Consider the following 12335-nt stretch of genomic DNA (forward strand, 5'->3'; position numbering starts at 1 on the left):
TAACAGAGCTCACCACACTGTCGAAATCAGGCGATGCAGACAATGCAGACACTGGGTTGCCCTGCAAGGACTTTGTTGGGAACATACTTCACCGTTCGTTTGCAATCTGGTTTTCGGCACTAGTCAAAAACATGAAGAGCTTTGGTTGCGGAAAAGGGGGGAGTCCACAAAACTACGAAAGCCGTCGCCGATCAAATTTGTATCCATGAGAAACACTTACCTTACAAATTGTACGCATACCCTTTATTGTATAACGAACTGAACACGGTTCAAGACAACCTATGTTGATCACCGGCAGCTCGGCTTCGCTTCATCGCTCCCGCGGTGTGGCTGCATCGTGTATGAGGTATCCTTGGTGCTCTTAGCATTGGAGTCGCTCCACCTGTAGACGCTCCGTGCTTCTATCGTATCGGTCACATAAGGCAGGTTCTATATCTGTCTTATCGGCCACATGAAACACATTCATTGGACAGAAAAAACAGATTTTGCGGAATGGTACTCCAATACCATCTTAAAAGGGAAGAAAACCTGAGATACTGGATGACTGGTCTGTTGCTCATCCTGCAAGCTGAGAATAGGATAGCACTACAATAGGGGTCAGAACTTCGGCGGCCCGCAACACGGTGTACGACAGACACTGATTTAAATGGCGGAGATGATAGTGACAACACCTGTATAAGCCTCGGATAGCACCTAGCGTCATAGAAGGAGTGGTGTTTGCGATGCTGTGGAGAAACGGACAGGTAGAAGTTTCATATGGAACATAAATTGGACGTACTTTTAGAAGTTGCTGACCCACAAATGACACACCTATGGTTCCCTATGATGCTGAATAGAGGTCAACGCAAATCAGTGAAACCTTCCAACTCAGCCGGGCTCTGGCGTGTTTGAATCGTTTTGCTGAGAAAATGCTGTCTATATGCTGTAGAACCTAGATGCCAACAGTGCATCTAGCAGTGAAGTTACAATGAAGTTACAGTCAGATGAGAAAATCATAATGGGCAAGTGATATTTTGATACTTTGTTGACGACGACCAGCGACAGCTTCGCAAATCAACGATGCCTGAGTAAAAAAAAATTGAACTAATACTAGATAATATATGAAACAGCTGCAAGACCAGAATCCATTGTCAAGGTAGGTGCCAATGGTGGTGGTCGCTGGTCAAGGTGTTACGGTAGGTTTACGCGTCGCGACCACAGTGCACGTGGCTCAGGCTGGATAGACTGCACCAGGTTTACCCACTAACCAGTTGTAAAATCCTGTAATAGATGCCATCGACACCACCACCAGCTGGAGTTTTCAATGTCCCCGCCATTCCTCGCCTCCCTTCTCCATCTGGATCGCGCAACCGAGGCTCGATAGGCTCTTCCTTCTCGTTTGGACCTCACCCGCTTGTTTCTTCATACCTTGATGGAAACTCAAGTACAGCTTCACATCCACATCCCTTTGCACTTGATCCGAATCGCTCTATTTTCCCATCATCACCCCTTCGCTCATCGCCTCACAGGCACCGACGGACCAAGGATAGCACTGGTCGTCATCCACTCGCAAATGACACGATGGATGTATTCCAGGACTCTGAGGCGGAAGGCGATAACGAAAGCGTTCACGAGTGGGGAATGGTCGATAGGATGAGGTTATGGCGGCATGATGCCTTGATGCAGCATTTATACGAGACTGCAGCTTTCTGGGGGGATAAAATCCTTTCATGGACAAGTAAGCTCTTTTGTAAAACGTGTACTTCACGAATGAACGCGTGCTCAACAAAAAATGCGTATAGACGAACCCAATGATGCATTCTGGCTCGCACAAACTTACTTCATGACACACCAGTATTCGCGTGCAGAGCGGCTCCTGACGAGACCCTTTCCAACTGCTCCTCCAAAGTCTAATCCCAATATGGTCGGGTTTGGGCAATCCCTCGCCAATATGTCAGCCATGGGAAACTCTGCTAAAGGCAAGGAGAAAGAGGTTATCCCACAGATAGCCTCTGCCCCTAGGCTGCCTATGGGTCCAGGCGGTATAATCGAAATTCCTGAAGAGCTTCAAGAGGGCGTGTCGCGGCTTGTAGATATGAGTGTCGCTTGCCGATATCTTGCAGCACAATGTCAAGTAGGTTTAGATACTAATGATCGTATAGTCCCAATAGACTCTGACCTTAACCAGGTGCGTCAAGGCAATTGGACGGATGCCACGGAAATGCTCGGTGAAGCTAATCCATTTCGCAACTCAGGTAATTAATACCTAATCTTGTGCGCTCATAATTTAACCGGGTAGCGCAGGAAGGAGTGGACCCTCAGTACCCAACGTGGATGGCGGCATAAAGGTAAGCAATGTTAGGGAAAATTCTCTGCTCAGAAGCTAGACAATATCGCAGGTCGAAGCTTCTATGTGTCATTTGAGAGGCATACTCATGCTCAAACTGAATCGAAGTGATCAAGCGAAACACTGTTTTATGGAAGCTTTGGCTTTAGATGTCAAATGTTACGACGCATTTGAACAGCTGATATGTGGTGAAATGATGACGCCCGATGAAGGTAAACCTGCTGGTACTTTCACAATATGGTGGTAATGACATACTATGATTCCTTTTCAAGAGTGGGAGTTCGTGCAAGGGCTTGCTTACCAGGAGCAAACTCCAGACGACGCGGAGTTCGTGCAATTGATATATACGGCTCGTTTGCGCAAGTATAAGCACGCGGAAGAACATGCTCTCACTCGGCGGCGTCTCGTGGAGGAATTCGGACTGTCTGACAATCCAGACGTATTGTTCAGTTTCGCCGATGCTTTGTATGCGCAGTTTCGTTGGGCAGATTGTTATCTCATAACAACCAGGTACGATGAGTTCACGACTTCCTGGCGATCTCCACTGAATTTCGTTCTGCGTGCATAGGATATTGGCTCTGGTATCTGTCCATGGTCCCACAATGCCAGTTCATATAGCCTGCATGTATCACCTTTCGCATTTGCACTCCAAACTGTTCATCCTTGCGCATGAACTTGTCGATCGGGAGCCGGAGAATCCGATCAGCTGGTACGCTGTAGGCGTTTGGTATCTTGCCTCTGGAAAGTGGTCTCAGGCCAGACAATACTTCAGGTACCTAAGCCACGAAATACTGCACGCCTTTATACTCATTTTACTTTTTCAAGTAAAACATCCTTAATGGATCCTAGATTTGGGCCAGCTTGGGTTGCATTTGCGCATACATTTGCGATGGAGGGCGAACATGATCATGCCGTGACTGCATACTCCACCTGTGCCCGTATGTTCACTGGGTAAGTGTCGAGACACCAGGATGCGTGACGAAGCTGATGGGTACATGCTAGATCTCATTTACCACTAATGTTCGTTGGCATGGAGCAAATAATGTTGTCAAATCACGACTTGGCGGATGAAGCTCTCCAAGCCGCGCACCTCACGTGTGATGGCGACCCTCTTCTTATAAACGAACTGGGCGTCATGGCATTCACTCATGGAGAGTACGTTGATAACATGAGTACTAGATGTCGATAACAATAACTGATCAAATATATGCAGCTTCAAACGGGCTGCAGAATTATTTCAGCAGTCCCTCGATCTTGCACAGGTATCCCAGGGCTCACAGAGTTCTTGGGCAACAACCTACCTCAATCTTGGTACTTGCTACCGCAAAATGAGGTAAGGTGGCCATAATGTCGAGGCGCCAAAATTTGATGTGACCGTCATTCATTATAGGCGATATGAAGATGCTAAGGCGAGCTACAAACGTGTCCTGGAGATTGAACCCCAACATCCTCAAGCGCTTGGTTTTCTTGGTATGGTTTACCACTTGCTTGAGGACACTGCAAAAGCTATTGAAAAATATCACGAAGTAAGTAACTCGTGCTTGTCGATATTGAATCAGAGTCTTATTTCGTTGGTATCAACAGGCATTGAGCGTAGACCCTATCAACAGTCATCTCATTGAACTGCTTAATCTGGCCTTAGAGTCTAGTATCGCCCGTGAGCCCATGGGAAGAGCGTATCCAGGCGGCGAGGAGGCGTTTACGCGTATGATGACGAATCTAAAAGAAAAGTATCTAAGGATCCACCCCAATGGTAACACCAAGTTAGATAAGGGTAAAGCCCCTATGATACATCAGGACTCTTCAGATGCAAGTATCATGGACGAAGCTATGAATTTGGGCTAAATATATCCACTGTGTCGTGTCAGTAGTATGAATGAAACATGGTACTAGATGGAGCCCTTTTCAAAATGCGAGCTTTAATGCACATGCCCATGCGTCAAGGTATCTACATGAACACCTTTCCGCATCGTATCTCTTATATATCTCCGTCGCCGTGGATCACCTTCATAATAACCAGACCAATGTCCTGGATAACCAATTGCATATCCCTGGCATTTACCTCGCCAGCTGGGATCTGGCCTCCAGAAAGTGGGAGGGGGCCTTTCCTTCAGAGCGCGGCGCTTTTTGCGCCTGTGCGAATCGGGTGCCTTTAGTGAGGATGCATGCGCGTCGCTTTGGATGTGTATGACGGGGCAGCGAGCTTTTTCTTCGGGGACGTCTGCCGGTGAAGTGTCTAATATATGGGGCGCAAACCTCCTAGCCACAAATCCTGGTATACGAACAGGCTTGGACTCTTCTGTCACCATAATTGCAGGTGGAGGTTTGGACAAACAAGGATTTGTTTTTGCGCGTACCAACTTCTGGTGTATATGCGGCAAATTCTGTGTGTTGTGATGAGATGCTAATATTGGTATAACAAAAAGAAAACAGACGGCTGGTGGTATTTGAGATTCCTTGATCACCCAAGCAAAGTCCACAGCTACTGATTGGGCCCTCTTCATTCGTTGGTCAGCTTCACTTTCACTATCCTCACAGGAAGGCTCCTGTATTCTGTGAGCGCTAGCGATGAGATGGGGCTACGTATTTCTGAGTTACGAAGACTTACATTAGAAGCGGCGGTGGTTTAGGTTGCAGCGATATCGTTTTTGGGGTTCGAGATACAAGACAGAATGCTGCATATTTCCCTATAGATTAGAGAAAATCCATAATAAGGATCTTGAGTGGGGCATACTCGTAGTATCCTCTGCGTCCTGTTCTCCCAACTTCTCTATTTTCCGCCGCTTCCTGGGTGGCGCGGTGCTTTCGATATTGTCTTGAACTAATTTCTCAAGTCGCCGTATCAACAGAGGGTCATGATTGCATGTCTCCGGACCACGTATATCTTCATCAGCGTGAATTTCATTGCGAGATACTATCGCTGATTGCTCCGTTCGAAAATGTGGATTTATGAACTTGGGAATCATCCTGAGCGGTTGTTGTGGGTTGTTTACCAAAGGCTTTGAGAACCATGAAAGTCTACAAACCGGATTCAAGCTTGGAAAAGCAAAAAACCCACGAATTCATCCTTCGTGATTCATAAAAATGCCTATATCCTCGTCCAAAAAAGTCACATTTGCTCCGACGCACAAAAAGACCAAGTCAAAGACAAACGGCTCAGCACAGGCAGAAAAAGAAAAAGCTTCGCTCAAGATAGCAAATGAAGCTCAGCAGGATTCGGACTCGGACGCAGACGATGCAGGAGCTGAAACTCAGGGCTTAGAAAACGGGGGGGAGGTTGACTTCTACGGGTTTTCAGACGACCCCGACTCCTCTGATGAGGAAGAGGTTATGGATGATGATGGCGTCGACCTTGGTTCGCTACCAACAATAGCAAAAGATGATGCTACTATCAAGCGGAGACTTGAGAAAGCAAAGCGTAAACCAGTGGGTTGTGAAATCTATTATCCATCATTCATTCTCATCGGATTTTGTCTCTAGACAGAAGATAAAGGTGTTATATACATCGGTCGATTACCGCACGGTTTTTTCGAAGATCAACTACGAGGTTACTTTTCTCAGTTCGGTGATGTGACGCGTCTACGTCTATCTCGGAATAAAAAGGTTGCTACACTGTTTTAATTTCCAGACGATTTCTAAACTTGAAATCTTGACAGACTGGACGTTCAAAACATTATGCATTCCTTGAGTTTGACTCGTCGTCCGTCGCACAGATTGTCGCCGACACCATGAACAACTATCTACTAATGGGTCACATACTGCAATGTAAAGTGATTCCAAAGGAAGAAGTGCGTCCTGAGCTGTGGATAGGTGCAAATAGAAAATGGAGGGTAGTCCCCAGAGCCCGCGTGGCTCGAGTGGAACACAACAAGGTCTGACAATCCCGAGTGAGTGAGGTGCTACATCTGACGAAGTATAACCATTATAGCCGCGTACGGAAGAGGAGATACAAAAGGCAGAATATCGCCTGATAAAACGCCAGAATGAACGTAAACGAAAACTAGCTGAAGCAGGCATCATGTACAACTTTGATGCTGTCGCATATGTAAGTACTGTGATATGTTGTCATTGAGTATTCATGAACTGATTCTCCTTGCAGAAAAAGAAAGCCAAATCAACTCAGGCATAATTGTTATTGCTACATGTAGAGGTCTCCAGATATGGATTACAGCGGGGCGTTTGCGTAGGTGACGATACAAGTTTTCATAAGATACAGATGGCTGGAGTCGCAACCGTTGGTTCCTCTGCAGGTGTCGCATAATGCATTCCAAATCTTTCTACAACTTCGACTTGTTTTTCTTTGATGGTTTACGCATTGTGGCTTGTGGATTTTCCTCCTGCGGGTTGGTCAGTTGACTCTTGGGATTGTCACCCGGCGTATCCTCTGATGGCTCTGATGGTTCAGCAAAAGCTGAGGCAGGTGGATCATTTCCCAGCCCCCCAGGCCCATCGCTGCTCTTCTGAGTCATTCCTGCATTTTTCTTTTTCGTCTCGCGTGACCCGTGTCTCTGCGATGGCTTTATCTGCTTCTCATTCGCATCGGGAATGTTCTCGGCAGGCTGAGTGGGCTCAGCGAAAGCCGGAGGTGGCAGTTCTTTGGCTTTATAAGGCATGGTGCAGCTATGAATACAAGCCTGCTAAGTTGTGAAAGGTGCTTTGTTAACGAAATGTTCTGCTCACTAGTTCGGTGTAAAGATGCGGTTGGAGGAAAGGCGATAGGGTAACTTAGGGGCTTATATACGCCACATCGTAAAATACGTCATAGCAAGTCAACCAGCCCGAAAACAAATATAAGCTTAAGGCCGATGAAAGCTCACTGCAGGATTGACAGCCAGTCTGCTACTGAGAGATAATTATATATGTAAAACTAAATTCGAATATCTACAGGCAAAAAACCAAGAGCATGCGTAGCAAGAAAAAGTAACTACATATGCGAGACACTCGTTATCCTAAAAGCCTGACTGGCATGCAGTCCTCAATCTCACCGGATAGGCTGAGATGTATTTCCCGCAACACCTATTGATGTCGTCAGCAAAGGCACAACAATCACAAAAGCTACGTTTGACTAACCTTCGACGAAGCCGTGCTGGTCTTCATTCGAGAGATCTTCAAGGGACTTTTGCTTTGTCTCAGGAAGTAACAGCGTCGAGAAAATACCAGTGATCATGAAGAACGCGAATATCTCCAGACTGCAGCACAGAAAAATCAATAATGGCTCAGAACGGAGACACGAGAAATGACTTGCATGTGTTGCACAAAAGCGTTGGTACCTCCGATGTTCACAAGTTTTCCGAAACCAACCTGAGCAATGATAGCCCCGAGTTTTCCGCTGGCGGCAGAGATACCATGTGCGGTGGAACGGTAGCGAGTGGGGAATGCCTCTCCAGGGACAATGAAGGTGGTCGTGTTGGGGCCAAAGTTTTGGAAAAAGTTAGCTAAGCAGTATAGGAACACAAATGCATTCCTTCCGGCTGATGTTGCATTAAGCCTGTCATATGCAAAGCCTAAAAATATTGTAAGCGCAATTTACACTCATATACAAACGATCTCACTTACCCATGATGATGAAGAGGATGGCGAGCATAGTGAAACCCATGAGTTGGATAGGCTTACGACCCCAAGAGTCGATGAAAAGGAAAGAAACCCAGTAACCGGGAATAAGACCAGCAACAGATAAAACCAGGTTACCAACGCAAATGTTGTATAGATTGGAATAGACGTATTGAGACGTGTTTGTAGGACCTGAGGGAGAACCGAACTTTATGGCGGTCAGAATGACTGAGTTATTGAGACCAAGGCCGTAAAAGGCAATCTAAAATGCGCAATCAGCTTCAGCATTATGTGTTCCTCATCGTGCAACTTACGTCTAGGGCAAACCAGGAGTAACATGTACCGATGAGAACCTTCATGTTTTCCCACTTGGAGAAGTATGCCGCAAAGTCTCTGCGACTAGCCCTGGGCGCCTGGACACGCTGGACAATAGCATCTTCGTCTACGACGTATTTCCCGGTAGCCAGGACGCCGTCAATGTCTGACGTGGCTTGTTGGACATTGCGCTCGACATCCATAGTGAAACGAGGCGTTTCCGGGATTGTAAGACGGAAGTAAAGAGCAACAACTCCTGGAACACATCCAAGACCAATGAGGAGACGCCAAGTGTAGTCGACTGGGACTACTGCTGGGAAAGGTGCCTTGAGGATGGCATCCTTGTAAGCAGCCACGACGACGAGACCAACAATCGCAGAGGCTGAAAGAAACTAGTTGGCACGCCATACTACATATATCAACGAGCTAGACTCACCGAATTGACCCCAACCTTGCGCGGCAAATACGGCGGTCATAAGACGACCACGAGAGCGGGTGGCAGCAAATTCTGAAGAGATGATAGCGCTAAGGGGATAATCACCACCGACACCTACACCCATCTTCATGCACGTCAGCGGTCTCAATCCGGTCAATAACTTGGGGGGAAAAACATACGATGAATCGCCAGACAACCAGGACACCAACGATGCCGACAGCGGGAGCTTGACCAGCAACAGCCTGACCGAAAGTTGCGATAATGATGATCATTAATTCGATACCATCTGCGATGGCAATAAGCATGGAGATAATGCTATGCGCAAAATGAATTTACACATCCGTTTACGACCGACAACATCTGCGAGCCAACCGAAGAGGAGTTGACCAACTAAGTTACCAACAGGCGTCGCAACTTTGACACCCAGCGACTGGTTAGTGTTCAGATTCTGGCCTGTGAAAAAGGATGATATAGATAAATGAATGGAGTAAGACAGATCGACCGTTTGTGCTATACCTTTTCCGTAAACGTAACCTAACATTGATACGGCAATGTTAATAGCAAATATGTCATAGCTGATGACTTTTGTGAGTCGAAGCAAGGGCATTAAAGTACGTTAACTTACGCATCCGTGAAGAATCCAACACCAGCCACCAGGCAGACTTTTACATGGAACCATCTATCGATATGAATGAATATCATTGAAAGAAAGTGTATTCTGGACGAGAGCATACGAGAAACTGGCGTTGTCGATTTCGGCCAGAGCAGCACGACGCCGTTCATCGAGAACATAAACGGCGCTGTTAGACTGATTTTTCTCTGGGTAAGAGCCGTTGTTCGACATTTGCTCTGCGTTAGTGGCCATGGAGGGTCAAATGGACGCTAAGCGCAGGACGTTTGTGAGGAGAGAACGGCGGGAGAAGAGGTACTTGCCTAGACGGAGATATTTGGCGCCAACATTTATAAGGTGCAAAATTTCAGATCAAATTGGACAGTTTTGGGATATACTGACAGGGAGTGTGTCCTTGTAACATGCCGGGAGGGTGACTTGAGTATCGTTGTTCCTAGCACGTTCGTACTCCGTGGCCAATCAGAAGACGTGGTTTGCTGACAAATCGTAGCTACTTCCAGTTATAGGCTTGGAACCTCCCTAGCACGTTCAAAGGACAGGCCCATTGATTCTATAAACGTTTCTCCCATATACATTGACCCGTGCTAAGAGGCACATAACGATAGCCGCATTTTCGTGTGCCCCTAGTTCTGTCGCATCTGAGGCCAAGAGAACCGCAGGGAGGTACATCCCTGACAGAGAACTATTAATCGTGCACCGCCGGCACAATAACCTCAGAACTGGCCATGACTATCCACATGAATTGGACGGGTCATGGGGCTGCTAAACTCGCCGCTGTGATGGAAATGCCATATTTGCTCTGAGCATGTAACTCTCGATATCTTGTCGCTGATCATACAGTTCTGGATCTTTGCTCTGGATCTTTTCAACAATGTACAAAAATTATACGGACCTTTGCTTCTGATAGGAACGATCAACATGGTGACACCGTTTGAGAAGTCCGGGATTATCTATACTCCCTGTCATTTCATTATCAGCGTCGCGCGCTACTACTAGTGATTCTTAATACTGGATGCACTTACTAGATGGTGATCTCAACAGACACCGAACCGGTCATCAACATGCTGCAACGAGCGAGAGATGGCTATTATTTGAACTGAATGCACCCGTGGCTATCTCCTACGCTGACCGTCGAGGCCATAAGTCGGTGGTACCGTGGTGGAAACTACAGTTACCTGATTTGGACGTAAGGGTGAGAAGGCGTCGGAGCGGATTCGGAGCAGTGACGTCTCTCCAATCCATTCTCCAATATGCAGGCATTGACCAGTATATTGACCTATTGAACGCTGTACGTCGAATATTCTCCTCTTGCGATTGCCTTTCTGCAACCTTGAAAACGCTGTGCTACCATAGACTTTAACGTTTCAACAGCTGATTCATGGTAACCGAATAACATGGCTTCTCAACCCACTCGTCTACGCGTGCTAGCGCTCTACAAGGAACTTCACAGACTGGGGCGTGATTATGATCCTTCGTAAGGATACCTTTTGCTCCACACGACTCTTTTATCTCAGATCTCGAAACAGTTATAACTTTCATGGGAAACTGAGGAGGATGTTTGAGAGTGAGTCTCGGCGTGAGAATAAGGTTCACAAATTTACTAATGAGACTCGGTCAATCCAACAGAGAACAAAGACCTCACGGATGAGGCAGAAATCGAGAAAGCCATCAAGTTTGGAGAGTACATTAAGAATGGTAAGTCGCGTGTACCTTTCTTCGCATCCAATTACCAAAGCCAGATATGTTAGAAACGCTCGCTCTGTATTCATTACGCAAGTATCGCCATCTTAGAAGGATGTATCCACCAAATACAAAACCTGACAGTTAACGGAGGCAAGCATATCTATTCGTCGAATAGATTCATCGAAGATTGCATTTTTAATCTCCTGCGCTACGTCCAGTTCACAGCTTGTTTTTTTTGAAGATCAGCAGGTATCGCCTTGGCTCTGGAGGAGCCAAATCAAGTATATCTACATCCAAAGCTCCGTCTCGGACCTGGCGTTTCAGTGTGGCGGTCCTAGAAAGCGCAAGTGGTCACCGGAAATGTTAGTCATATCGCTGTATCTTGGCAGTGTAAGGTCCACTATTTGCATATTTAGTTGGTTCGTCGTGTTTTACAGCAATTGACAGCTTTTATTGAATTCTTCATGGCACCCATCGAAAGATGGCGGCATACGTTTATGTGCAAAAATGCACACACGAGTAACATGCACAGAGCATGAGAAAGATTATCTACAATAATCACCCCTATCTTTGATGAAACGGCCTGAGTAGTATACATGGTGCCTAACTTTTGACTGATAGGAATTTTTGCCAGATGAAGAATGGTCGGGTCAAGTCGCATCCTGTCTCACATCGTGGCCCTCACTAGAATTCGAACGTTTCTATCGACTCATCTAAGGGGATCAATTATATATTTTATGGACTTTCCACAGGTCCATCAGGGCATCAGCATGTGTCTTAATGTCCGCACTCGATTTCTACTAGCTTCGATGTTGCAGCTGACAGTGATTCAGACCTGCAGGGCTATTTTTACAACTTCGCCGCTCAGAATCCATCTGAAAAGATAACTACATTATCACAATGTATACTTAAACTTGATGATATTAAGTCCTTGATAGTGTCTTTAATAAAGTTGGTTTTGGCTGCGTTAACGTTCGACCTTCTGCAGTACGATGTCATTTGCAAAATTGCTGGCTACATAGCAGTTTTGGCGCCGCACTTCTCACCAGATGCATAAGGCTAGTACCTCGAAAAATGCTGTTCATTTGAAAGCTGATGGCGGCCAAGGCCATAATATTATGGTTTTGTGGGTCCTTGAATTCGAATGTATAGTACCCCTGTTGGTGCCCCTGAGGTTTTAGTTTGCAGTGTTACTTGACAGAATCACGGTAGCCACTAGTCGATCTCAATATTACTGCTTTTGTTTTCGAGCGTACGGTGAGCTCGATTGTATTCTGTGATAATATGTCTATACACTACGTGTCTCCGCGTCACCACTAACTTCAGTCCAAGTCGTCGAACATGATTAGCGCTTAGATCAGTCGGCTGGATGTTTGCCGCGCCAATTTGAAGCT

The 12335-nt window shown here is 46.3% G+C and overlaps 5 protein-coding genes across 5 annotated transcripts; 4 read left to right on the plus strand and 1 right to left on the minus strand.

Annotated features, from left to right (window-relative positions):
- Positions 1–1560: 1560 nt before the first annotated feature.
- Positions 1561–4328, plus strand: SERLADRAFT_361562 (uncharacterized protein; the record flags this gene model as incomplete). Its single annotated transcript, XM_007318507.1, has 13 exons — positions 1561–1717; positions 1782–1932; positions 2002–2113; positions 2168–2234; positions 2284–2327; positions 2379–2538; positions 2599–2836; positions 2895–3098; positions 3152–3277; positions 3329–3481; positions 3540–3659; positions 3717–3852; positions 3911–4328. 13 exons carry the CDS (start codon positions 1561–1563, stop codon positions 4169–4171), a joined length of 1929 nt encoding a protein of 642 aa, XP_007318569.1.
- On the plus strand, positions 4318–4943 carry SERLADRAFT_468045 (uncharacterized protein; the record flags this gene model as incomplete). Its single annotated transcript, XM_007318508.1, has 1 exon — positions 4318–4943. One exon carries the CDS (start codon positions 4508–4510, stop codon positions 4721–4723), a length of 216 nt encoding a protein of 71 aa, XP_007318570.1.
- A 364-nt stretch (positions 4944–5307) lies between these two features.
- Positions 5308–7029, plus strand: SERLADRAFT_468047 (uncharacterized protein; the record flags this gene model as incomplete). Its single annotated transcript, XM_007318509.1, has 6 exons — positions 5308–5752; positions 5807–5929; positions 5983–6198; positions 6255–6368; positions 6426–6960; positions 7007–7029. The coding sequence occupies 5 exons, from the start codon at positions 5411–5413 to the stop codon at positions 6453–6455; spliced, it is 825 nt and encodes a 274-aa protein (XP_007318571.1).
- A 123-nt stretch (positions 7030–7152) lies between these two features.
- On the minus strand, positions 7153–9492 carry SERLADRAFT_356141 (uncharacterized protein; the record flags this gene model as incomplete). The annotated part of the gene is made up of 11 exons (XM_007318510.1): positions 7153–7342; positions 7397–7515; positions 7572–7830; positions 7883–8138; positions 8191–8573; positions 8628–8751; positions 8807–8913; positions 8964–9080; positions 9144–9202; positions 9253–9306; positions 9362–9492. 11 exons carry the CDS (start codon positions 9490–9492, stop codon positions 7308–7310), a joined length of 1644 nt encoding a protein of 547 aa, XP_007318572.1.
- A 1001-nt stretch (positions 9493–10493) lies between these two features.
- On the plus strand, positions 10494–11402 carry SERLADRAFT_389997 (uncharacterized protein; the record flags this gene model as incomplete). Its single annotated transcript, XM_007318511.1, has 6 exons — positions 10494–10546; positions 10612–10732; positions 10785–10822; positions 10885–10953; positions 11007–11091; positions 11160–11402. 4 exons carry the CDS (start codon positions 10653–10655, stop codon positions 11084–11086), a joined length of 267 nt encoding a protein of 88 aa, XP_007318573.1.
- Positions 11403–12335: the final 933 nt, after the last annotated feature.

Source organism: Serpula lacrymans, assembly GCF_000218685.1.
Source record: "Serpula lacrymans var. lacrymans S7.9 unplaced genomic scaffold SERLAscaffold_7, whole genome shotgun sequence".
In the NCBI taxonomy this organism is placed as follows: Eukaryota; Fungi; Basidiomycota; class Agaricomycetes; order Boletales; family Serpulaceae; genus Serpula; species Serpula lacrymans.